Source organism: Xiphias gladius, chromosome 16 (genome assembly GCF_016859285.1).
Source record: "Xiphias gladius isolate SHS-SW01 ecotype Sanya breed wild chromosome 16, ASM1685928v1, whole genome shotgun sequence".
NCBI classification, from domain to species: Eukaryota; Metazoa; Chordata; class Actinopteri; order Istiophoriformes; family Xiphiidae; genus Xiphias; species Xiphias gladius.
Window position 1 is genome coordinate 27,464,898 of NC_053415.1, and position 27,985 is coordinate 27,492,882.

Consider the following 27,985-nt stretch of genomic DNA (forward strand, 5'->3'; position numbering starts at 1 on the left):
TTTTCAGACAGACATTTTATAACTCGCCGCCGCCGCTTCGTTTCACCGAGTGTCTTCCACCTCCGAGAACAAGACAGCTTTTGAAAAGGTAAGTCGAGGCTTTTATCTGACACCAGTAAAAGGAAGAATGAGCCTTTTTGCTGTTCACAGTGAACTTGCGTTAGCATGCTAACAGGAAAGCTAGCCGAAAGTGTACCCGTCTCCATGGTGACGGGCTCCTTGCGCCGGGAGTTGTCGGTGTCAAAACCGCGGAAAGGTTTTATCGTTTTTTGTTTTTTTTTAATCAACGTTCAGTCATCCACGATATAAAGAGTAAGGCCCAGTAATTACCGCCCAGACGGCTGGGATTTTATCTAATCTACCGGCTAATGCGGAGGAATATCATTGTGGTATTATCCTGGTGGAAAAGTAAGGCGCGGTACTGAAGCACAGTTTGGAAGTAACTGTACTCGGGCTACTTGAGTACTCCTATATTTGATACTGTACCTTTTTACCCTGACAGCTGTCGTTGCTATACATTTATGAGTTCAAGTTCAATTTCATTCAGTTCTATTGTCATTTTCACAACTCAGCCTATTTACTGAGCGTCAACGGGCAGGAAAACGAAACGTCGTCCTGTAAGGACACTAATTGAAAACCGGTAAAGAGTAAATATAATAAATGTACTTTATTGATCCCGTGAGGGAAATCGCCTCGTTACAGCAGACTGAGGATAACAATAGATTTAAATTAAAACCACAGGTGCAGAATTACAGACCTGCAGAGACAGATATCGAATAAAAATATACACCCAAAAAAAGCATTTCCCATAAAGAAGTCAGAAGAACAACAGTGTGCAGTTAGGAAACACGTTGTGCTCCTGCAGTGCACTGATAAGAAACAACAGTGTTTTGAGAGAGGCTGCAAAATGGCAGTGTATAATATACATATACAGTATAAGTGTGATGTGCAGGTGGTAGTGCAGCGGTGTGTTCACCTGTCGAGCAGAGGGGAGCTGTACATAATGTTTATGTCAACGTTAATGTAAATCCGAGGACAACTGTAACTGTACATATACAGTATTTATTCTAGATTCACTACAGTGCAGTGGCTTGTCATGTGCAGTCGTTACTGCCCGTGTAGTGGACGCAGGCCTATGGCATTGTCTGTGGGGAGGGTTGAGTTGGCCTGGGTGTTGGCCAGGATGTGCAAGCTGTTGAGGATGCTCACAGTTTGAGGGAGGAAGCAGTTTCGGAGCCTGGTAGAGGAGGCCCTGATGCTCCAGTACCTCCTGCCAGATGGTAGCAGGAGGTAGAGGGTGTGAGTGGGGAAGGTGGGCTCCTTGCACCATGTTTCATAGGTGTGTTGCATGCAGGGGAGTGAGGCAGCTGGTCAGGATGCTCTCAATGGCACCTGTGTAGAACGTGGGGAAATCACCGACAATCAGTTTGAAAATAGATAAGCGTTAGCTTAAACTTTAATTCAAAATACAAATAAGATCAATATATAACAAGAAGAACAATACAATCAAATAAAATGACGGATACCTTTGCGAAGACTGTAAAGGAGAAAGAGCATAAGGGATAAGAAGAAATAAGAATAAAAACAAATAAGATGGTTTGAAGGGTTGAGGTGGAGCAGGCAGTTGAAGCTGTGGATCCTGCAAAACACATGCACATGATTATTAAACAGAATATAGACAGAAAATGTAAAAGGTCAGTAGTGCAGAGGATCAGATTATAACCTAAACTAATCAGTAGCACAGCAAATAAAGTGGTTACATTTTACTTTATGTTGACCAGCTACAGAATAAAACTGCATATATACACAGCAGTGCTTCTGTACTAATAGCCCAACGATGACAACAGTACTTCCTCTGCCCTAATGACAGTGGTGGAGAGTAACTACAGCAAGTACATTCACTCACATACTGTACTTCAGTATAATTTTGAGGTAGTTGTACTTTACTTGATTATTTCCATGTTATGCTACTTTTCCTCTGCAGTTCGGAGAGAGATATTAAATATTTACTGCACTACATTTATCTGACCGGTGTAGTTACTGGTTACTTTTCTGATTGAGATTTTACATACAAAAACACATCATAGGTTTATAAAATAAAACACGCAGCAAACACACAAACTGCCTAGTTGTGGCCCCTTGTCATATTTCAAATGAGTTGTTCCACCAAAGAGACATTTCCCTTCTAAACTTCTCACATGGTTTCATTTCAATAAGTGTGTGAGTCCCAAAGAGGAAAAATGAACCAATATTTGACAGAGAAGAATCAAAGATTGAAGAAAAGTCCTCGGGCAACTACAACAGCAAAATGCTGCTGAAGCACTGAATCATCAGTATGAACAATAATCTAATAGTGTCAGACAGAATCAGAGTCAGACATAAGAAAAATGTCAACAATAATACTGCCAAACTAAACGGGCCTCATTTTTGAAGATGAGTGTGTTTTCTTTCACCCTCAACCCTCTTCAACATATCCTGTCTAAAGCTGCAACAATTAGTTGATTAGCCCATTTATTGATTAGCAGAAAATTAACCAGGAGCTGTTTTGATCACTGATTATTTATTTAAGTTATTTTTCAAGCAAAAATGCCAAATATCTGCTGGCTCCAGCCTCACAAACGGAAGAATTTTCTACTGCTCTTTGTTTTATATCACAGCAAACTGAATATGCAACAAATCTAATGTTGGCAGATTCATCATTAATAAAAAGAATTTTTAGCTAGCCCTAACCCTGAGGCACATTGTGCAGCCTCTGCAATTTTCTCTTAAAGCAGCTTAAACAAACTTTCCCTCTTCGTATTTCTGTGTGAAAAAGTTTTTCCATTTCTTGTTGCAGGTGTTCCAGGTGTTATGAACAACTATGACGTTATCCGTCAGATTGGAGAGGGTGCGTTTGGGAAAGCCTTCCTGGTCAGGGAGAAAGCTGGACGTGGAGACAGACAGTGTGTTGTCAAACAGATCGACCTCAGAAAGGTGAGAAGGGCAACATATGATCAGTTTTCTCAGTTTTACCACCTGCAGTTCACTGATGTTTTAAAAGCACCGCTCACACTGGCCTTAAAGGATAAAACCTAACATCACCGTGTTGTAACCAGAGTTAACTCTTAACCTGAATGATCTAAACTTTCAGTGCTTATTGTTTATTTGTTGGATCATTTCACATCTGTCTGATAAATATGAAGCTCCCACCAGCTGCCAGTCATTGCTAGCTGTTTTACTGCTGTTTTACTATTTCTTGGTCGGGTGCAGTGACTTCTTGGAGTAACTTTGGAGGTTTTGCTAGGTGGGTTTTTATTACCTTGGACAGAACCACACTAGCTGTTTCCAGTCTTTATGCTCCTGTAGCTTCATATTGACTGTACAGATATGCTTTAACAAGGCAGTGCACACTGTAGTCCCTTGACAGTCGTAACATAATCGACCTAAAAGAATTAGAAGAGTTAGTGAAATATTATATAAGCATGCAGAGCAATAATAGAAAATGATAAAACAGGAAATATTAATGTTAGTCACAAAATTGTGCTGCATCCTAAAACACTGTAGAATGAAATGTCAAACCATTCCAAAATTCAGAAAAACGTGACTTCCCAGATTTTATAAACTCCAGTAACCAGTTGTTACACAGCTGTTTTACGTTAATGTTAAGTGAGGATTGTTGGTTTGTAAATGCGTTTACTGCTCAGATGTCAGCGAGGGAAAAGGAAGCGTCCAAGAAAGAGGTGATGCTGCTGTCGAGGATGAAACACCCAAACATCGTCTCCTTCACCACGTCATTTCAAGGTGAGTGTGGCTCCATAGTGAACGTATTGTGTCTTGTTGTTATCAGATTTTTGCTCGAGTGTGTTCGGATCTTCATCACATGATTCACAGTTTACTGTATGTCTGTATAGAGGGGGGCAGCCTGTATATAGTGATGGAGTACTGTGATGGAGGAGATCTAATGAACAAGATCAACACGCAGAGAGGAGTCCCTTTCGCTGAGGAGCAGGTACACACTCACACACACTCACACACACACACACACACACACTCACACACACTCACACACACACACACACACACACACCTTTAAAGGAGTTTTATTGTCCACTGAAACTAATTTTTTTACAAGTGAGGTGGACTTTGGAGGACTAAGGGTCTTCCACTTGTTCCTGTCACTAGGAAGTAATTTGTTTTTTATAATCATAAGAAAATGACTTCAACACACACAGACACACACACACACACGGAGTAAAACTGAGCTGTGCGTTCCTCAGATCGTGGCCTGGTTCGTTCAGATCTGTCTGGGCCTCAAACACATCCACGACAGGAAGGTTCTCCACAGAGATATCAAAGCTCAGGTATCTGTCCCACTTCACTGCTGCACACACTCACACATCCAGCTCATTCAACACGCTGCCTGCCTCCTTCTGACACACACTAGGATCCGTACCCTCACTTGCTCTCATTAACAGTTCAAGGCTGCAGCTATTAGTTATTTTCATTAACAATGAATCTGTTGATTGTGTTCCGATGAAGTGTTGAGCATAAATGTCAGAAAATAATGACGAATTTCCAGAGCCCCAGGTGACGTCTTTAAACTGCTTGTTTTGTCCGACCGAAGGACTAAAAACCCCCAAACGGTCAGTTTACAATGAAATGAAACAAAGAAAATCAGCACATCCTCACGTCTGAGAAGCTGGACACAGACAGTGTTTGGCATTTTTGCCAGTTGGTTAGCGGTTTTTCACATTTTTGAGTAATGTGGAACATACTGATGGTGGTTCGAAAAGTTTGGATGAAGGGTTTGATGTGAATACTTGTCTCAGCTGAATTCCACCGTTATTGATGTAAATGTGAGCTGTTCCCTCTCAAGCCTACGGAGGCTGAAATCTGATATTAAAAAGAGAAAGGCCTCTGTAACCTGCAGACCGTACATCATGCATTCCTGATTGAACTTGTACATGGTAAACAACGGTATCCACAGGCCCTGAGGTTACGCTTTTTAATTAAGGAGTATTATCATTACAAAATTTAGGGGATTGTGCAGCTGAACTGTCCAGAGCGCAGCTTTGTTCTGAACAAAGAGCTCAGTGTGTGCCAACTCCCAGAATAACTTGACACAGCTGACCACAGACTGCCTCTCTGTTCACAGCCATCACTGTCTTTCATCAATCATATCTGTTTCCACACACACACACACACACACACATTCAGGCACACATGATACATGTCCAGTCACTGTTTTCACGTTGGAATACAGACATGCTTTCATTCCTGCTTCCCTCTTGTTTAGAATATCTTCCTAACCAACAGAGGGATGAAAGCAAAGCTGGGGGACTTTGGAATCGCAAGAATGTTGAATAAGTAAGTCAGTGTCATCTTCACGCACACACACACACACACACACACAGTGACAGTGCAGCTGTTTATCACTAACCACTCTGTAACACATGGAAGACCTCCAAACAAGTCATTATCATTCCACAAACTGTCGACCAGGACATGTAAACACAGTTGACTGTGGAGATACTGATCGGCCTGTGTGACTGTACAGGCAAACAGAGCTCTGTGTCCTGTGAACGCCATGCAGTGCATGCATGTCTTTTTAGTTTTTTACACTAGATAAAATAAGATAAGACTTTATTGATCATGGGGGGGCAAACAGGTAAGGAAACAAATTTTGAATGAAATAAATAAAAATAGAATAAGAAATGAAATGAATACTGTAGAAAACATACTGTAGTTTTCAAATTAGAAGCAAATAAATAAATCAACAAGATGAGAAATGGAAGAAGTGAGGTCTGGCTTGGCCGACCACATTAAACACAGCTGGCAGTGGGTTGGTGGGAAGCCTGTGAGGGATCAGCTACACCATATGAATGTGGACAGGGCTGTCCACATGCTTTTGTTTACTTTTGCTCTGGTCTGGGTCACTTAGTTTGAATGAAGGGAAATCTGGAGGGGAATCAATTTTCTTCTTGTCAGTGAATCTCATGAAAAGACCTAAACCCATAATAAATGATATATCTGATTCCTCTGTGCCATAGAGCTCCGTTGTTGTCCCAAAGCGATGAAAGGAGAGGTTGACATTTTTCAAGTCTATGTTAAAACAATAGTCAGGTGTCCATATGAGCATTGAAACAGGTTTTGCTCGCTGTGATTGTTACTCCTGTTCATACTGGCCATTAAACGATCCCGTGATCGGGGACAGAATCCACAGTCCTTGTTCTGTGCAAAAATGAATGAAAAGTTTATCTGAAGCTACTATGAGGCTTCAGCAAACCAAATGAGTTAAATCAAGTGGAGTTAAAACTTTTTTAGTTTTTATTAGTCCTCTTTTTGTTGCTATGCCTCCACTGCAGCTGAACAGGCAAACACAACGAGGGAGTGTGGTGCTACGAAGACTGTAACTGTGGAAGGTTTCCACTCGATCTGATAAACTCAGACGGCTGAAGTCTCATATTAGCTTTAGATAAACGGTGAATTCATTTTTGAACAAAAGGAGGTGATAAATACAGACAGGGGGCAAGGATTACACCGACATGTTCATATGGGCACCTGACTATTGTTTTGAGCTGGACTTGAAAAAGATGTGAACTTATCCTTTAAGAACTACAGTGTCCAGCTTCTTGTTGCAGGTGTTCCAGGTGTTATGAACAACTATGACGTTATCCGTCAGATTGGAGAGGGTGCGTTTGGGTCCTTTTAAAAAGTCCTTTTAAAAATGAAATTCTATATGTGTGAGGTGTTTATAAAGAAGTACGTCTTCAGTGGGAGCTGAGAGCCGCAGACAGAGAAAGGAAGTCAGAAAGTGTTGAGCGACGGACCAACCCACTGTTGGGTTTTAGTTTCATGTTGACGGTAACAAAAATATGGAACGTGGCCAGTCTTATTCTTCATTACCACAGCATACACTGATATTTTAGACCACAGTCCTCCTCCAAGTTTTTGGCAACAGTCTGGGGAAGGTTCTTTCCGGTTTCAGCGTGACAATACCCCTGTCAACAGAGCCAGGTCCACAAAGAAATGTTTCTTCCAGTTTGGTGCGAAAGAACTCGACTGGACCAATTGCCCTTATTCAGGACGCAGCACAAAGATGGCCTTTTTCCTTTTAGGCTTGTAGCAGGACAATATGCTTAATCCTATTAGCTTCTCTATTTGTTACGTCTTGACTTTTACACTGGGCTGCAGTCAGAGAAAGGCGTTTTTGGCTCCACGCACACTAAGGTTTTAAAGGATAGTTTCACAGTTTTTCGAGGCAGTTTTAAAACACTAGTCAGGTGCCTATATGAACAATGAAATAGGTTTTGACTGCTGTAATCATCCCTCGTGTTCACACTGGACATGGAGAGATCCATTCCTTTTGTTTTAAGACAGACTTGAAAACTTGTGAACCTGCCCTTTAACTCATCCAATAAAAATATTTTTACGGTCTCTGAGAAATTTTTGTAGAACTAAAAACCAGTTGCCACAAAACACACAAAAGAGGATCCTCAATATCATACATAGAAAAACATATTTCATATTTCTTTGAGGTTGCACTTCCTTTACACCCTGAAGTCTGACTGAGTGTGTTGTGTTTGTGAACTGTGGCTGAGCAGCACCGTGGAGCTGGCCAGGACGTGCGTTGGGACACCGTACTACCTCTCCCCGGAGATCTGTGAGAGTCGGCCGTACAACAACAAGACGTACGTACGGTTGTCACTCGGCCTCAGAGCAAAATGAACCTTGACCCTGTGGGCAGAGAGGGGGTTCCCGTTTTTTTTTGTCCGTACACAACCCCGGCCGTGACCGTTGATCGGCCGCGTGGCCGTGATTAAAGCACATGGCCCACACTGCAGGACATTCACTCAGACAGTTGTTCATTTCAACAACATGTACAAACACATTAAGACACAAATATACTTGCTCAGTAACAGGAAACTTAGATGTGCAGGAAATGTATTATCATTCTCTATTCGTCTCTCAGTGTTCAGGCATTGGTCTGTTCTCTTCTGCAGTGTTGTTTTGATAAAGATGAGGTCAGAGTGGCTTCCTCTTTCCCACACTCACAAAGAAACTCTTGTGTTTCTGTACTAGTGAGACGTTATCTATGCTCGAGCTTGGGAAATTCTAAAACCTTAGTAGGTCCTCAGAAAAACAGAAAAGCACACACACACACACACACACACACACACACACACACACACACACACACACACACACACACACACACACACACACACACACACACACACACACACACACACATACTTGGTCCCTGGCCAGACAAGCAAATGCCAAGGCAGTCGTATTACTCCAGAAATGACTTTTCTGTCAGTAGCTGTGCTCTGATAGGCGACTTGACTGCTCTGGATTTCGACATTATGTCTCTGTTCCTGGTGTTCATGACTGTAGCTCTAGGGAGCAGGGGATAAAGCTAAGCCCTGCCCCGGCATCCTGTTTCAACAAGAGATATGTCAGGTTACACAAGATGTTCTAGAAAAGATGTTTTCTGGTGACGTCATAGATGCACTCCCTGAATCTTTTGAGTTTCAAAACGTTAACACTGAGCTGGAGCACATTTGGAGAGATGAAACAAAACCAACCACGGTTTGTGTATGAAGTTCTTATGCTTAAGATTCATGTCAGAATGCATTTGAAATCCCTCTTCATAATGCAAACATCTGTGTGTGTGTGTGTGTGTGTGCCTGTCCTCTCTGCAGGGATATCTGGTCTCTGGGCTGCGTCCTGTATGAGCTCTGCGCCCTGAGGCATCCAGTAAGCTTCACCACACCTGGAACATCAGCAGCTGCTTCACACACACAGCTGGAAACTAACACCGAGCTAAGGCTAACACTAACGCTGATTTAGTCCCTCTGCTCACAGTACATTACAGTAGGAGCCAAATGAGTTGTGAGTAAAACAAATGGGAGATTTACAACAAATCTCTGAGTGCTGCACCTATTTAATAGATTAGTTACAGCAACATCTAAAAAAGTCAGGGGATCGCCAAAGTCAGTAGGGTTCATCCTCTGGAAACCGGGAATATCTGTACAATTCTCACGGAAATCCATCCCACAGTAGTGGAAATATTTCAGTCTAGACCAAAGCGCTGCAAAAACCGGCCGAATAATTTATTAGATTATTTTCATTACTGATTAATCTGCCCATTATTTTCCTCTTTTTCCTGTCACTTCTATACTGACACTGTCTAATAAAGGCACAAAATACCAAAATTAATCAAAGATTAAATATAAATTAAAATAAAATTAGAAATGCCCTTTATACACTCATTTGCCAGTTTATTACTTACACCTAGCTAAAGTCAGTCTAACACAACAGTCCTGCAGTAAATCCTCTTTCATGAAGGTTGTAATGTTCATTTTGCGTTGAAACTGTTTTAGAGAAGGTGTTGATTCAAGTTTCTGGTGATGTTGAATAGTTACATATATTGAGACAGGTGTTTCTATCATGTTGTCCATCCCATTATGTCAATGAGGGTAGGCTGAATAACAGAAACACCTCTCTAAGACAGTTGAACATTACAACCCTCCTGCAGGGAGGATTGAGTGCGGGACTATCGGATTAGACTGCTTTACTTTTAGCTGGGTGGAACTGATAAAGTGCCAGCTGAATGTAACTTCCCACAGCCCGAGGTGATGTATTAAAATACCTTGTTTTATTCAACCAACAGTCTAAAACTCAAAGATATGCAGTTTGCTAGCATAAATGATAAATAAAAGCAGCCCATCTGAGAGGCTGGTAGCAGGGCAGGTTTGAAATTTCTGCTTAAAGAACGACAAAACAATTAATCAATCATCAAAGCAGTTGCCAGTTAACTTATTTTCGGAGATTTAACTCCGTGTGTTTGTGTGTGTGTGCGTCAACCTGTCTTCGCCTGCAGTTTGAAGGCAGCAGCTTGCGGCAGTTGGTCAGCAAAATCTGCAGGGGGCGCTACAGCCCAGTACCCAGCCGCTACTCCTACGACCTTCGCCTGCTGGTCACCCAACTCTTCAAGGTCAGACCCTCTGAAGCTTTTTCATCTTGTGGATCTGAAGTCAGTAAGTGTGCAGGAACAGCAGGTTCGGTACCTGTAACCTGGACCTGAACATCAGGTTAAACTGATTTTGCGACTTGCGAAACTTTTGCGACTAATGACTCAGATTTGAAGACTAATGAGACAGACTCGGTGTTGGAAAGTATCCAGTACATCTGCGTAATTAAATGACTTGAGGTAATTGTACTTTATTTGAGTATTTCCATTTCTTTGCTACTTTACACTTCAACTCCCTTTCAAAGTGAAATACTCTGCTTTTTATTCCTTTACATTTATATCACAAGTATACTCTTAATCTGTACAGTAGTTACAGATTAAGATCATACATTAAAAAACACTTGATAATCTCATTAAATACAACACATTGTTAAGATTAAACCAGTGGCTCTCAACCATTTGTCTTGTAACCCCTTAGATATCAGCGTGTAGTTGTGGCTCGTATAAAATCATACGAGCCCTCGGGTTCACCTGGTGACCCCGTGGAGGGGCCCGACCCCCAGGTTGGGAACCAGTGGACTAAACTAAAAGCAGCTCCACCGGTAAAACGCTGCTGAAGCCTCCGTGACTCAGGATCAATGATCTGATCACGTCAGAGAGAATCAGAGACCAGTCAGGACTTTTACTTGTAATGGAGTATTTTCATGTTGTTGTATTGTTGTATTTCTTTTCCTTACATTTCTACACAGCGTGGGCGTACACAACCATCAACCACAACATTAAGACAGTAACTGTTTTTTCTAATGTTGTGGCCGGTCGGTGTAAACGTTTCTATTGCTGTGTTGTAACACTCTCAAAATGCAGGTGCAACATCTGTGTTTGTCCATTTCCGGTTTACTTTGTATTTATCACACTTCAGAAACCATCATGTCAGTTAAATTACTAAAGTACAAGACTAACAGTTATAACCGGTGCAAGACAGTTAAGTATTTCAACACATGGTCTGCTGAGAGAGGTCACTTGTTCATTGAAAGTTCACAAGAGATTTTCAGAATTTTTCCAGAAAGAGTCAGAAAAGTTTTCCCCCTCATCACTTGCTAAGTTTTCTGAGTTCACGCTGCAAAACAAGAATTTTTAAAGAGGAAGGTGTAAATGTTGAAAGACAGGAAAGTGTTTGAGCAGCTGTTCAGGATATTAGCCAGGGCTGCACACAAGGAAGCCCCCATTGTCTCACTGCAGACACTCAGGCAGATAACGCTGCAGCACAAAGACTGTTGATCAAGGCCTTACGCATAGAGATTCCTTAATGCTGTTTTTCAGTCCAATGTCTCAGACCGTCACACTCGTTACATGCTGTGTTTCGGTGAGGTACATGGAAACCTGCGTTACTGCTTGTGATGGCGTTATTTATAGAGTTGCATAACGTAGGTCGCACTCCTTTCAGTCAGTGATTTTGAATAGCATCATCAAACTGTGCAAATAATTGATCAATTAATTATAACAATAATGATAGTCTATTTAACAAAGCGCTTCACAAAAAGTACAAAATGGAAAAAACTTAAATCAGGTCAGAAATACACACACTAACCAACACATACACTTGCGGTAAATACACACCTCAGACAGATTAAATCAAGTTACAAAAGCCTTTTGATAGAAATATGTTTTCACGCTGATTTTGCCTGAGATTGTCGTGCAGGTGGTTTCAGAGCTGAGACGCCCAACAGAAAAAGCTCGGCCCCCTTTCCTTACTTTTGTTTAGTTTGGAGTGTGTGAACCCTTTTTTCTGACTTGTGCCCACCAGGAGCCGGTTACAGGGATCTGAACTTTAGGAAATAGAAGCATATACGATAGGTTTCGTGTCCCTGGCTGTACGTTTAAGGTGATACAAACAGGAGTGGATGATCAAAAAGTTCTATAAGCATCTTGCTAAATGATTCTGCTCTTTGGTGTTCATTGACTATTTTCACTTTCATTACGGACACGTGCATTTTTCAGGTCAACCCCCGTGATCGTCCCTCGGTCAGCTCTGTCCTCAGGTGTCCCTTCCTGGAGAAGCACATTAGCAAACACCTGGACCCGCAGGTAATGATTCGGATTGGTTCACCGAGCCGTTCGTTAAACAGTCATCTCAGTGAGCCAGGCTTCTGCCATGTCCCAAATCCATACTACACACTGGTTCCAAGCAGGTTTATATAGCGTGTTCACGCTGGAAATATGCTCAGAGCAGACAGTCTGCAGACTAAACACGGTGGGTTTGTGAGTGTCCTGTTGATGAACTTGATGGAGCAGCTCACAGCTGGAAAAAACTAAACCAAATAAATTGTGGATGGTGGTGAAACAGCTCCAAAGTAATGTTGGAAAGTATCAGATCTCAGGAAGAAAACTTGTTCACACCAAATGGTAAATCAGGGTTATTTTTGTGTATTTGTGTAGCTACTAAAGCAGTAGACGATGACAATCAGTATATCGTCAGCTCTGTATAGAATTAATATGTTGTATGGGTTTATGATACAGCTTTTGACTCCGTGATGGAGCTCATTTGTCCATCACCCTTAACGTTCACTAATAAGACTCAATGTAATCCAGAAAAAGATCTAATAAAAGCACAGTTTGCAGTTAAAATGCTCTGAAAAGACGCCACCAACTAATATGAACCAGATCCAGAACGCCGGGACATATTACTTCAATAAAATTCATAGGTTTCTGATAAACTATCTTTAACTGAAATCTACCAAAAAAAATCAAAGTAAAGAATAAATAAATGAGAAAAAAAATTAAATTAATATTCCATCTTGGCTTCTTCTCCAGGCTATTGAGACAAATACAAACTCACTGAAACGCATCAAAATTAAAAACCATCTGAATATTTGATCATCACCGTAGCAAATAAGTAAAAACTAAGTGACTCACTCTCCACTTTTCCCAAACCACACAGCTCACGCAGGCTGCTTTCCTCCCTAATACTTCTGAGCCGACAACCTCAACAACCACAGGAAGAATACCGGTTCTTCACTGTAATTAGAAGGCGTTGGTGTAAATGGTTGGGGAATGTGTTATGGCAACCATCCGAATTTCAATCCTGAGTTTTAGTGTTTAAATTTAACCAGGCCAAACTGAGAAACGAGATTTTTTTGACTTGACCTGAAGTTTCAGATCTGTTTACAGCTTATTGTATTTGAACAGCTTGAATATAGTTTTTGAATATCGGATACTGAATTTGTGAAACCCTTAAAAATATCACACTGCACTGAAACGTTTTAATGCAAAGAAATACAATATATCTGCCACAAATTCTACATTTAGGAAGACACAGCAAACTACAACCTGAATAATAAATATATAGTTAAAATAATACCTCTCTGGCCAAACATTATTATTTTTGTAAAGGTAGAATTTATGGTTGAGCTTTAGTATTGGATTGCATTAGATTTTATGGGTGTACCTAATAAAGTGGCCATTGAGTGTATATACTTGAAATAAAGTGTTTTGACATTGCACAAGTTTAAATTGACTACTGAATATATTTAAGAAGGGAATTCAGGCCACATAACTTCAGATAGATGGTTTTCAGATGGTGTTTAGATTTCTACATTGACCTCAGAATTATAGCTGTATTAATGTGTGTGTGTGTGTGTGTGTGTGTGTGTGTGTGTGTGTGTGTGTGTGTGTGTGTGTGTGTGCATGTCTGGTTTCCTGTGTGTACAGGTGATAAAGGAGGAGTTTAGCCACACGGTGCTGCATCGAAACAGAGCAGCAGCATCACAAGCAGCTAAAACAAGAGCAGGAGCAGCAAACCCACCAGGTTACACTGCACGCACCTAAATATGTTCATGACATTTACTCAGTCTCCAATTTATCGGTTCCGCCAAGCTAAAAGTAAGTCAGTCTGATCCACAGTCCTGCAGTAAATCCTCCGTCATCAAGGGTTATAATGCTCAGTTTGCGTTCAAAGTGTTCGAGAGAGGCGTCGATTCTACCGGATGATCGTTTTAGAGGAAGTAGCCTGCGGTAGGCAGTAGCAGGAGTTTCTAATATTTTGTCCACCCTCAGTGATAAACAGCTGTATGCAAAAGTGTGGGCAGCAAACAGACATTAAAAATGAGCCTCTCCTCAAATGTTAGTGCACTGTTACTTTTCTTCAACTTAAAAAAAAACAGCAATTGTGACATGAGTAAAAAAATAAAAAGGTTTGGGGAGCCTAGTGCCTTATTGAGGACAACTGCAGCCTTGAAACTTACTGTACACGCCACATGTTGAATGTGGAGTCTGGTGCCATCCAGTGGTCGTTTCCTGACAACACGTGCAGATGGACCTCAGATTGTTTCTTCGGGCTCTGCTGCAGCTGCCGTCCTTGAACACATCTGATAGACAGAGGGAAACATGGCTTATCATAAGCCAAATCCCGACTGGGTTGATGAATCAGGTCACATCCCGGCGCGCACTGTGCTTTGGTAACATCACAGCACAAAGTTACTGGTAACTGCCTTAAATCATCGAGGGAGTGTCTGGTGTTATCTGCCGAATAACTTGCTCTGGCAGCTCACAGTTTGTTTTTACATAGTTTTTGTACAGAATTTATTGTTTTCAACCATAAGTGAAGAATGAAAATTTAGTAAAACACAGTTGTCATCATATAAAATACGTCTTCATGGGAGAATTTATTATTTTTGACAAATATCTCGTATTAATAAACACTTAAAAATGTCCTTCTATTAGCTTACATTATGGTGTGTTATAGACCATCTATTGAATGTTTAAATACTGCTTAAAATGACTAAATAGGGAATATTTGGGTCAAATATTGAATATGAATCTTGAATAAGTATTTTTATGACTCGGCATATCAGGATATGATTTAATGTTTTAATGGCAGTGGAACGTGTAGGAGGCTAAATTCAAAGTGACACCTTTATCTATCTGTCAGTAGCTGTAACTGACGAATGCCCACTTTTTGTTACTCTAACCTGAGACTCTCCTGTCGCCCAGAGAAGACCCAGAAGTCCAGAGGAGCAGAGAGGCCGGGAGCCGCCGGGAAGAGACTGCCTGCTAAACCAGACCGGAGAGTCCCGCTCAGAGTCTACCCCCATGCCCGCCACAAAGTAATCACAAATTCATATTAGATAGATTCATATATATAGTACTTATTACTCCACTACATTTACTTTACAGTTATAGTTACTTCTTTGACTTCTTGTAACTTTACTGTATCTTAAATTCGCAGCCTTTTGCTTCTAGACCACAGAACTTGGGAGTAAAGACGATCTCAAAGGAACAGTTTGTCATTTTAGAAAATGTGCTTCTTTTCTGTCTTGCTGAGAGATTGGTCAGACTGATCCCTCTTGCATGTGTGTACAGTAAATATGAAGCTACAGGCAGCAGCCGCTTAGCTGAGCTCAGCATAAAGACTGGAAACAGCCGGAAACCGCCAGCCTGGCTGTGTCCAGTGGAAACAAAATCCACCTCCCAGCACCTCTCAAGCTCACGGATGATCACGTTATAACCTGTTTGTTTAATCCTTAAATTGCATTTCCCAAAATGTGAAACTATTCCTGTTTCTCAGATATCATCAGATGGTGCGTCAGGTCGGAGCTCATGAACAAATCCCTCCAACACCCTTTTAAAGTTACTCTGACTTTTTTGTTTTTAAAGTTGAATGTATCAATAATGAATCTTAATTTAACTGTGAAATGAAGGGTTTTCAATCGTTGAAACGTGGACAGTTGCAGCAGAGACGATCGAGGAACAACTGAGATGATGAACCTTTCAAATCACACTGCACCATATCCGTATACATTATTTATACCTCGGTGTATGACCAAAACAAAATTACGCTTCGTGTTATGAGTACAGTGTGTAACTACTGCACAAATATCCCTTTTATGTGTGACTGCAGCCTCTTCATCAAAGAGCAGGACAACCAGCTGCAGACACAGAGGTCGCAGGGCAGCAGCCCCAAAGGTGAGTGAAAACATCTGCTCAGAATAGACTGACCCAGATTACCTTCAGATTGTACCCTGCAGTTGACCTCTGAAACCCTCCTCAGTTATCAGCGATTGATGAGCGAAAACTACTGTACATCATGTATGTGTGACGTGTGTTTCTGAAGCAGGTTTAATGGCAAACAGCCCGTCAGCCACTACCAGCACTACCACGCTCAGCTACACGCCTTTCAGAGGAGGAACAAAGAGGACGTCCTTCCTCCTCCTCCTCCTCAGGAGCGAGAGAAGGGGCGATGTGAGGACCACGCTGCTCCTCCCGTGGAGCCATACCAGCTGTGAGTGACTGGAGCTCACAATTATTTTCACTATCGATTCATCTGTTGACCACGTTCTCCGCTGAAAGATTCATCATTTCGTCCCAGAACCCAATGCGACGTCTTCAGATTGCTCGTTATGTGCCACCAACGGTCCGAGAACCGAAAGATATTCATTTCACGACAGATCAGGAGGAAAGAAAAGGCAAATCCTCACATGAAATTTTACTATTGAAAGGTTATTTAAAAATGACGATTAATGGATAATAATTTTCCGTCAATCAAATAATTGATCAATCCACTCATCTCAGCTCTACATTTTTACCTTTTACCCAGCTAAGAGCTAGCAGCTACCTGCACCACATGCCCACACTGATTTAAAGGAATAATTTGACATTTTGGGGAAATATGCTCGTGTGTTGTTGCTCAGAGTTAGACGAGACAATCGATGCCACTCTCAGATCCGTACTTCCTTTTCTTTCCTTTATTTTGCAGTAGTCCCTCTGTCCCTTCTGTTCATCTGGCCTTCAGTTTTTAGGAGAGGTCTTTGAGAAGTTTTTAGCTTCCTACATCTCTCATCTTTCACATTTTTCTTTTGGAAGGGGGTCTTTATGCCAAGCTAAGCTGTGCTAACATCTAGTGTATGTAGCATAATATTCAACATACAGACGTAAGAACTTCCAGCAACATGAATAATTGTATTTCCCAAATTGTTGAACTGTTCCTTTAAGTCACAATTCATTTTAGCTTGTTTTTGAAGCTAATACAGTGTTTCCAACATCATTAATTTGTGATGTATTGCCTGCCTGGGGTTTGGTTAAAACCAGTGTCACTGTAACAACAACAATATTAACCGAGTGTCTGTTTCTACACCCTCACCCGTTCCGTCAGTGTGGCTGCAGCTCGTGATGAATACCTGCAGAGGAGACAGGAGGCCAACCAGTACAAGCTGAGAGCAGAGAAACAGCTGGTAGGACGAAACTCAGCAGCTCCTCAGTCTTCTGATCGAGTCTTAACTGTCACTCACACATACCGACTCAAATATCTCCGGTTAATCATTCTGCTCATTTTTACTATCGACTCAGTAACGATCATTCTAATTCAGATAAATCCCACACGCAGTAACTCGCTGTTGACGACAGTAACGATAACAAGTCACAGTCTGTTGTTGGAGGTTATTGGCTCTGTCGCAGCAGGGTTTTTACTTAGACAAGAGGAAGATGACCCCAACCTGTAAACCTCCGTGGTGCCATGCAGAACCACAACAGGAAAACAACCTTTTGTTAAGGCTCAGATTAAGAATCAAACTCTCTCATAGGCCAAGTGAGAGGGGAAAGGAACTTGGTTTTGCAAAGGTTGAGTTGAACATGAGCACATTACAAAAGTTTTAAAAATAGTAGCATTAAAAAGGGAAATGTAACCTTTCTTTGTGTTATTTTGTAAATTCCAAACTCTGACATTCCCCAGGCTCTTTGACAGACTGATACACGCCGCTATGTAAGGAAAAACTGTCCCAGTAAGGAGCACATTCAAAAATAGAGCATGTATATTTAGGAGGGAGTCTCTTTCTGTACAGTATGAACATGATCCTGAGTTTAAAGATGCAGCCTGAGGCATTAATTTATGACCCGACAATGAGGGTGGAAGGAATATTCAGATTCTTTACTTACTGTGAGTAAAACTACTAATAAAACAATCTAAAAATACTCCATTTCAAACTTAAGTAAAAGTACAGAAGTATTATCAGCTTCCTGTAGTTCCAGTATCACAGTAAAAGTACTTCATGTAGTTCCTGTATCACGGTAAAAGTACTTCCTGTAGTTCCTGTATCACAGTAAAAGTACCTCATGTAGTTCCTCTATCACAGTAAAAGTACCTCATGTAGTTCCAGTATCACAGTAAAAGTACCTCATGTAGTTCCAGTATCGCAGTAAAAGTACTTCCTGTAGTTCCAGTATCAGTAGTAAAAGTACTTAATGAAGTTCCAGTATCACCGTAAAAGTACTTCATGTAGTTCCTGTATCACAGTAAAAGTACTTCCTGTAGTTGCAGTATCACAGTAAAAGTAACTCATGTAGTTCCAGTATCGCAGTAAAAGTACTTCCTGTAGTTCCTGTATCACAGTAAAAGTACTTCCTGTAGTTGCAGTATCACAGTAAAAGTACTTCCTGTAGTTCCAGTATCAATAGTAAAAGTACTTCATGAAGTTCCAGTATCACCGTAAAAGTACTTCATGTAGTTCCAGTATCACAGTAAAAGTACTTCATTGTGCAGGGACCTGTCTCCTGTGACTGGTCTCTGATTCTCAGATCATTGATCCTGAGTCACGGAGGCTTCGGCAGCGTTTTACTGCTGGAGCTGCTTTTAGCTACGTCAGAGACAGGGACAGAGTTTAGTCCACTGGTTCCCAACCTGGGGGTCGGGCCCCTCCAGAGGGTCACCAGGTGAACCTGAGGGGCCGTCGGATGATTGATGGGAAAGAGGAAGGAGAAACACTGTTCTGATTCACTGATCTGTTTCCAGTTTTGGTACTTTTCTTTCATTTTTGATATTTTGGGAACTATTGGATCATTTGAAGACGTTTTGGGGGAAATGTTAATAACTCATTGACATCTGAAACACGACCAGGACACACAACTACATGCTGATTTTATGGAAGAGGTCCCAAGAAAAGAAGTTGGAAACCACTGGTTTAACCTTCAACTATGTGATGTGTTTTATAAGCTTGTCTGTTTTTCAATGTGAAAACCTCCTTCTGTAAATTAATTACAGCTGTCAGATAAATGTGTATTGAAGTACAGAACCTGAGTATATACACTTAGTTACTTTCCACCTGCGCACGATAGAGTAAATTCCCTGTCAGACTGGTTGCTGTAGTAGATTAAACCGACAGACAGAGCCCCACAGCCTCTCTAACCTTTGACCTCTCCTCTCTGACTGTCAGGGTCTGCGTCCCTGTACAGCTGAGCGCAACAGGAGGCCCGGAGGTCAGCAACAGGGAGAGGGTCGACCTGAAAGCCAACACACACCTCAGGACAGGAGGCAGGAGGGACAGCAGGTGGGACACACAGGAGACACACCAGCCGTTACTGTGAAGGGACACTGCAACTCTGAGGTGTCATCCAAATATGTTATGTAACCAGGGTTCTTTCTAACTGCAGACCTGATGTTTAGAAAGTGTGAAACCCTCAGTACCTTTTAATGGTTTACCGACATTTCATCAAACAGTCCATTGGAGACGTCATAATGAATTAAAGGGATAAAAAGACAAAGTGTTGTGCTGGAGGAGGATTTTCCACAACCTGGCAACCCGCAAGTTGTTCTCATTAGTGGCTTATAACTGATCTATAAAGCAACATTATTATCCTCACTGATTTTCTTCTCCTCTTTTGTGCTTCTTTCCCTCTTTTCTTTTGTTTTCCTTTGTGTGTTCTGTAAAGCACTTTAGATCAACTATGTGGTGTGTAAAGTGCTATATAAACAAGCATTAGAAAAACCCCTTTATAAATGGTGCCTAATCAGAAAGTGGTACCCCTCACCGGCTCCACACACCTCCAGCTCCTGCACCGAGCCAACACGTCCCGTGAAGACTGTGGTGAAGTTTATCGGAGCGGTGGAAAGTCTGAGCCGGTGTGAAGGCCACTGTTTGCTGCTGATGGAAACTGTCCAAGTCAAAATGTGGTTACATCTTCATGAAAACTACATCGGTTGCATTTGAAATCTCAGAGAAGTCCGTCTACTTTTGGTTGTTTCAGTCTTTTACTCTTCAGTGTGAATTTTCCATCTCTATGGATTTTTTCCCAGAGCTCCAGTTCATCTGCTCTCGGTCAGGACCACAGTGGACCACAAGGGAGCAGATGTGGTATCCAGACAGAGACACTGCTGATACGGCTTCATTTGTAAAGGTCAGGCGCTGCTCTGGTGACTCTGCTGACTCTGTGTGTGTGTGTGTGTGTGTGTGTGCGCTTGTGTGTGCGTAGGAGTACCTGCGTCAGCTGGATCTCATCAGACAGCAGTATCACCTGGAGATGAGACAGATGAAGCTGAGAGCTGAAGCAGAGGTACTCACACAAGCTGTTTCTCTGCTCAGGAGCAGCAGTCAGTGTTCCAGGACAACATAACCATAACACTAATACCGATCCGTGATCCTCACAGCAGCATAAATCATAACCGGTCAGAAGCCTTCTTTTGCCTTCTGTAGTTAATAATACAGTGTATTCTCACTCTATTCTCTGTCAGGCTCAGCCACAACAGAAACATGGAACATTCGTGGTGGAGAAACCCAGAGACCCGGAACCTTCTGCAGACAGTAAAGAGCAGCAGGAAGCCCCACCTGCACAGGTAAATACAGACCAGAAATCAGCTCATTCACACTCATTCTGACGCATGTATAACCCGACTCGTGTGTTGGCAATCAGTATTAAAGTCTTTAAATACAGATACTGATTAGAGGCCAATAATCAATTCATCATAAGAAGTATTGTTTGTGTAGCCATATATGTTATAGCTTAAAAGAACCACACCAATACACTATTAAAAACACATTAAAAAAATCCACACTGTCACAGTTGGTGTCATATTTCTTCTTTACTATGAACACATGCACTGCAGTGTTGTTTTTTCTCAGTGACATTTCCCCAACATGAAGCTTTTCTCCAGAGATAGAAAAAATATCAGCCACAGAGTTGCTTGTGAATAAACCACACTACTACAGCTCTGGGAGCCTGATTAGACTACCACGACCCCCTACCAGGTCTGGGGATTCGGTTTTTATTCTACAGAGGAACAGTGGTGTACTGCAATGATACCTAGTAACAGCGTTTCCTCCTCTCTCTTATTCCTGCTGCAGGACATGGAGGCAGCTCTGAGGCAGGTCAGCGAGGAGAGAAGAGATCAGAGGGGAGCACAGGAGAGAAAACACAGAGACAAAGTGAGACCAACTAAACATTCAGCTCAGACGGTCAGAGGTGATGTTTGTCTGTCTGTCTTAAAGCCTGGTAATATCACGTGTTTGTAATCCACTATTCCGTCCGATTTCGTATCATTTGAATATTTAATGGAAATAGCATTAGTTGCCGAAACAAGACCAAAATGACTACGGTTCCCTGCTGACTTTAAAACATTGAAATCAGTCTGTAAAAGACTTTTGCTTAAGACAACTACCGGCCACAATTTTTGCGGATATTCCTGCTCATAGAGGACGACCCCTTTGGATTTAAACGCTAATCTCGGGACAAACTCGCCAAGAAATAAGTCACTGTTGCTGACACACCTGAAGCTTTCCACTGCCGTCATTTGAGCTGCTGACATCTGCCTTATAACTGTTGCTTGGTATTTGTTCTGTCCTGAAGATTTATGGCCCCTTTTAGGCACCAAACAGCCAAATTCTTTGGGTCCTTATTTATTAAGGACCCAACTGAGGTTGTGCACCAGTAAAATGGAAGCAGCACCGCTGAAAGCTGCGTATTTGAAGGCATTCCTCTTCAGAGGCACAACATATGAGAGGAAAGGGTGGAGTTTTATACAAATTGCTGCAAATGATTTATCACCCCAGACTGACAGCTGGAGCAGGAAAGTGTCTGAGATTTAACATATAAGAAATGCAGACTTTATCTTTCTGTTTCCTGCAGGTCCTTCCTGCCTTTTTTTCCTGACTTGTAGCAGCTCAAATCAGCTCCAGTCCAGTGCGATACGATTGCAGCAGCCACTTAAAGTTATTAAGCAGGCCATATTCTCTGTTTACAGAATTAATTTAGTCAAAGGAGTTTAAAAGTTTTACAAAAATCCACTGATTTTCAACTCTTTCGACCACTGATATTTTGGTTCAGCTGACAACATTAATATATTTAGCTAATATTTCCTATCGCACAGTTTCTCTTGCTTGATAAATACATAAATAAGCTTGCAGATCAAAAATTGTTTCCTCGTCAACTTATATTCAAAATTCAGCAGCAGAAAAGAGTTTCTTTTGCACTTAGTTACTTTCCAGAAATGTGCTACATGCATTATATCAGCTCAGCATCAGATAGTATTTAGCAACATTTTATGCAAACCGGAAGAACAGTGGTTCAATGACATCTGTAGTCTAAGTAAAATATTGTGGTGACGCAATATTCTGAATTTAGCATCTCTGAAGGTAATTTGCAACAGATTCAGTTAATATCCCCTAAGTCTCGTTTATTAACAGACTATTTCAAATCTTTTTGCTACAGCTATGCTACCGGCTCTGTGACACTCTACACAGGCCCAGCGGTGCTTTGAGCTAAATGCTACCATGCTCACAGTAACAATGACAGGTGTAATGTTTACCATGTTCACCGTTTACGTTTGATAATTAGCACTAAATAGTACAGTACAGCTCAGGCTGATGGGAATGTCTCTAGTTTCGCAGGTATGTTAGTTATTGGACAAACTGAAATTCACGATGGTCAGAGGATCACGTAACTTACTACAATTTATCCTGAAAGGAACTTGAGTATCTGTAGCAAATTCCATGGCTATCCACCTATTAGTAGTTGAGATATTTCAGTCTGGACCAAAGCGGAGGACCAACCGATCATCCCTGGAACCAGCCTCTAGCGTCCCTAAAAATCAGCTCCTGCACATTTGACTTATTCTGCTATGCACAAGTGTGCAGTTATCACTTCTTTGGTATCACACACAAAAATATCAAAATGTAGTGAACAGATTTCCAGGAAGAATTCCGCTGTCCGGAGGACATTTTTAGCTTCACTACTTTTAAAAACTCACGAGAACTCTAGTAGCCTTGCACCTACATGGGATTTGCAAATACGATAATTACTCCTAAAACAACCATAGATTTTCCCCAGACAACAGCTGAAGTGTAAACCAGGTGTTTTACAGATAAATACTGGCTCTGTGAGTCCTGAATGCATCATGTAGCACCTGACAAACACATGAACGTTTCATTATCATGTCTTTGTTTTGTTTGTCATTTCTGCAGAAGGGAATCATGTTTGAGATCCGGTTAGATGACGAAGGGATGAAAGAAGATGCAGAGAAGGAGGAGGAGAACGTGAGTGATGGAAGATGAGATATTTTTCTTTCTCACAGCTCCTTTTCTTCTCTTTCTTTCTCTCACTCTGTCCCCAATTCCCCAAACAGGACCTGGACCCTCTGAACCGGACTCTGAGCTTCCAGGAGGGGGAGGAGTTGAAGCTCAGAGATTGGTCGGAGGCGAGGAGGGGGTGGAGCCAGAGGATTCCTCAGACCCTGCTGGATGCACTCGCCAACATGGACGTCAACTCCATCTACAACACTGCAGTCGAGGCTGAACAAGGTGCAGTACACCTGTAAAACAACTGAGATGCGCACAAGATTTGTTTTCTAATGTTAATTATCTATTATTAGTTATTGAAGAAGTAAAGTAGAAGAATTACTTCATTTTCATATTTTTAAATGTATAATTTTCTTAAATAACTTCATTTTTCTCTTCTTTGCTCTCCTCTGCTTTCCTCATCTAATTAATCAATTACTGAATGAACCCAAGAACCCAAAAAGTCTAACAAAGAAGGTAACAATAGAGTTCATATAATCCTTTTCTTTTTCTTTTCATTTTTTCAAACAAGCAGAAAATATTTAGGGTTTTACCAGAACCGTTGATAACTGTGGATATAATAGGAAATACTTTTCTACTTTCCTACAATATAGGAGTCTTACAATCATCTTTATAGTGTTATTTGAGACAAAGAAATTAGTTCCAACTGTTTATCTTTACTTCTACCCAAACACATCATCCAATAGGATAGAAACTCATATGATGTTCACGCGCTGCCCGTCCACTGGCCATGAATTTGAACCCGAATCATCTTGCTGCTCTGTAACTGGTGGATGTGTTCATGGTAGTTTATAATGAATGACATTAGCAATTGTTATCCATTGTGGCCTGCATGCACCAGGCAGTACACAGCACGCTTCTTTATTGCCTAACATTATTTAGACCAAAGTCTTGCAGCTGTGAACTCTGACCCTTCTGTCCTTCCTGCCCTCAGGTGAGGAGGCGGCAGGTCGCAGACAGTGGGTCGACGGCCCCCCCAACTCCCTGCTGAGTGCTCTCGCTCAGGCTGAACTCACATGGTCAACTCTGGACCCGGCGACTGCAGGTGAGACATCGCACTCCCTGCTCAGGGATCTGACTGATCGACAGTGAACATTACAGGCAGCCACTATGAAAGTTTGATCTGCTGTATCTGAATGTCGCAGGACGGCTTTTAGAGTAAAGTAGAAAAGTGCAACAGGACAAAATGAGTAAACCAGACATTTAAAGTGAAGCATTGTTCACTGTTCAGTTAGACTGGGAAAGACCAAACATAGGCTCACACTGAAGCGTCTTTACTCACAGATTTAGAGCCAGAGCAGGACAGAGTAGTGGAGGAGAAGACGGAGGAAGACAAACAGGAGAGGAGTCAGGAGGAGGAAGAGGAGGAGGACTCTGATGTGGAGATGGATGAAGAGCGTCTGGAGCCAAGGTCAGACGATGACGACACGTAAGTAAACGCTCACTTCTGTTCGTGTCACTCTCTACTCTTTCATGTCCGGAGAGTGGCTAAGATTAGACCTGCAACGATTAACTGATTCATTGATTTGTCGGTCGAAAGAAAATGAATCTGCTGTTGATGATCAATAATCACTTAAGTCATTTTTTGAGCCAAAATTGCAGGTCTTGACCAAAGGATTTATTGATTAATGGAGCAAATAATCGGCAGATTAATCGATTGTGAAAATAGCTTAGTTCCAGCCCTAAATAAGCTAATACTCTAAACTGTCATTCACTTAATGAGGATACAGTGAAAGTGAGTCAACAGCAATAGTACATTATATTTAGTATCCTGATTAGGATCAGCATGCTGGTTACGAATTGCACATGTAACGCCACATCCTGGTTTCAAAGGCCGGGATAAACCCTTATCCTGGTCTTAAGAAAACTGGATATCTTAGCTGGAGTTCTCCGATAAAAACCAGGATACCGTGCCCTGTAAACACCCGATCCAGGTTTCTGATCATTCTCTGCCGTGTGTGCAGGCACGTCGCCAACTTCAGTTACTTATAATCAACGAAAATGATGTAATGATGTTTGACACGTTGAGTTAAAGGGAAAGTCTGGCTTCCGTAATGCAGATCTTACATCCTGATGTCATTCTTGTTTGCCATTAATGGTGATCAGGTAGAGAAGCTAAATCCAGCAGATTCCAGGGAGCTAGAAACCAAATGTTGCTCCTTCTCAACTGTGACTCAGTTGGTACGGAGGTGAGAGGCTGAGATGTTCGGGAATCAACACACATCTGCAGGAGGATGATCAGAAACCTGGATACTGTTATCATCACGTATGAGATACGAAGAACCAGGATTCTCATGTTCCATGTAAACATTATACCCTAAATGTGATTATACATGAACATATAAACGCACTCACTGTTTCTTGTGTTATTTTTTCTTAAGTTTTTATGGTAAGAAAGCGGAAATGATCAAACACACAGTCCGCTGACTTGTTTTTACCCAGGTGAAAGTCACCTGGTGAATCAGGACAGGCTTAAACTGTCATGTCATGTGGCTGAATGATCGTCATGATGGTCATATGTGAAACGGTTAAAAATGTCTTCTTATCTGACTCTGAGTTTTTTTTCAGGCTGTTACATTTGACATTTAATATGTTGATGGAAACCTGAGTTCGGCTTTAAAAGTAGTTGTAATGTTTCATATCCTTGATGATGGATGGACTGATTGATATAGTTTATATACAGTGTCAGGACTCCCTCTAAATGTACTGTAGGTCTTAATATTAGATCTCATAAAAGTTACAATCCAGAAAAAAACCTGATTAGGAAGAAAGCTTCCCCTATAAAACCAAAACCCGATAACTACATATTTGGTCAAAACTGAATAAAGACCAGAGTATGACTTTTTGGTATCTGTTTAAACATACAAACTACATACAACTACATAAGCGAGATAAAAACCAAGCTGACCTGCAGTAAGCTAGATAGCTAAAACAAGAGTGCTGCATCAAGTGAAAGCTAGCAGGTAACGCAGCTAAAGCTAAGGCTATCACCTAAAGCTATTACCTGTGATTGAAAAATATCCATTTTGATTTTAAGAAGCTATGATTTTGGTAATTCAGTGTTATTCCACATAAGTAAATGAGGCAGCAGCTGTATTTAATTGTGAAGGAGAAAAAAAAAACCCAAACTCATACTAACGGTAACAAGCTTAGCCGCGTAGCTTTAACCGCCATCTCCGATTTTGAAATCACTTGAAATTCGTACAATTTGGTGTGGTTAAGCTACCAAAATCAAATATTTACATGTATTAAATAGTTGATATCAATATAAAAAGCGGAATGGACAGACATATACATAGCAAAACTGAGACACATTTAATCTCTTAACAAAATTAATCCCGTAAAAATTGAGTCAAATAAAGCGAAAGGAACACATTTTGTTGGTGGGGACTGCGTTTTCTGCCTTAGTTTTTAAGTATTATGTGGCAAAATAACCATTCTAAAAAAAAATGGAAATGAGCAAGTACTGATCAGTTTCATACATGATTTCTGTGATCATCTGAACAATTCAATTTCCCCTGTTCTCATCAGGAACTTTGAGGAGTCGGAGGATGAGCTGAGAGAAGCGGTGGCCGACTCCATGAAGAACCTGTTTATCATGGAGGACGGGAGCTCAGACGAAACAGAAAACACAGAGGATAGGACAGTGGAGGACGATGGGACGGAAGACAATGAGGATGGAGGTGCAGAGAGCGCTGCAGACCCTCAACCAATCCAACGGGAACTGAGGGATTCATGTGCAGACGTCACTGCAGGATCGATCGGGGTCGTTTCCTCCGAGCCCAAAGAACGTGACGGTCAGTCCGAGCGTTCAGGCGAGTCCCAGACAGATGATAACACGTCTTTAAATAAACAGCATCAGACTACCTGAGTCATCACTGCATTAAGTAGGTGTGAATGTTTCTCAAAAGATGCAAACTTTTGATGGACGCAGCGTCTCCTATTCAGTCGTCAGAAAGAGGTTTTCAGACCCTGATAGAACTTACTTTGAAGCATACTGAGGCGCTTAGCATACAAAAGGTAGTCTGAATGTCCAGTGTCTAGCTGCTGATCGACAGACCAGTCAGGACAGGTCTGTTCTTGTTCTGTATTTTTCTTATTGTCAACAAATCCCATGCATAGCCCCAAACCAACAATGTGCTAGTCTGTCTCTCAAAACGTTCTCACTCCTCTACCAGTTGGCTCTGAGCTCCAAGCCAACTGAAGACATAAATCTTTAAAAAGAGCTCACAAATAGTTAGTTTCATTATGAAAAGGATAAGGTCAGTCATTTCCTGAAACAGCTGCTCACTGTAGATTTTAATCAGACAGACAGGAGGAATCGGTGCATTTGTTGGGGACTATTTTCAGAGGCGGATTAACCCACATTTGGTGCTGTAGTGAGTATTTGGGGACAGCAGGACAGTGTTCGTGGGACGGAGTCATAATAAACTCCAGTGTGTGTGTTCATGGCGATGAAAGAACATGTCACCCAACAACAACGGAGCTCTATGACTCAGAGTGTATCAGGCTTTGACACACACACACACACACACACAATACTTGGTTAGTAGGAGACATTCATTGTCGGTTTTGGTCTTTTCATGGGATTCACTGACAATAAGAAAACCATAGAAAATCTCCAGACTCATCCTTTACTATCAGCTTCAGAGCAGGTTTGATTTCTGATTGTAATTCCCCAGTACCATGTTTG

General features: G+C 41.5%; 1 protein-coding gene across 4 annotated transcripts; it reads left to right on the top strand.

Annotated features, from left to right (window-relative positions):
- LOC120801466 (serine/threonine-protein kinase Nek5-like) lies at positions 1-27,974 on the top strand. 4 transcript variants are annotated; one of them, XM_040148519.1, is made up of 25 exons: positions 1-88; positions 2,837-2,973; positions 3,684-3,780; positions 3,891-3,988; positions 4,257-4,340; positions 5,276-5,346; positions 7,584-7,670; positions 8,688-8,742; positions 9,869-9,982; positions 11,957-12,043; positions 13,667-13,763; positions 14,948-15,060; positions 15,855-15,919; positions 16,068-16,235; positions 17,106-17,184; positions 19,159-19,272; positions 20,195-20,275; positions 20,454-20,555; positions 21,064-21,144; positions 23,179-23,250; positions 23,340-23,514; positions 23,725-23,748; positions 24,227-24,337; positions 24,577-24,721; positions 26,824-27,974. In XM_040148519.1, the coding sequence occupies exons 2-25, from the start codon at positions 2,851-2,853 to the stop codon at positions 27,161-27,163; spliced, it is 2,583 nt and encodes an 860-aa protein (XP_040004453.1). In that variant the 5' UTR covers positions 1-88; positions 2,837-2,850; the 3' UTR covers positions 27,164-27,974. The 4 variants fall into 4 exon arrangements, with proteins under 4 accessions (XP_040004453.1, XP_040004455.1, XP_040004454.1 ...); XM_040148521.1 differs by having other exon boundaries at positions 24,577-24,703; XM_040148520.1 differs by having other exon boundaries at positions 16,071-16,235.
- Positions 27,975-27,985: the final 11 nt, after the last annotated feature.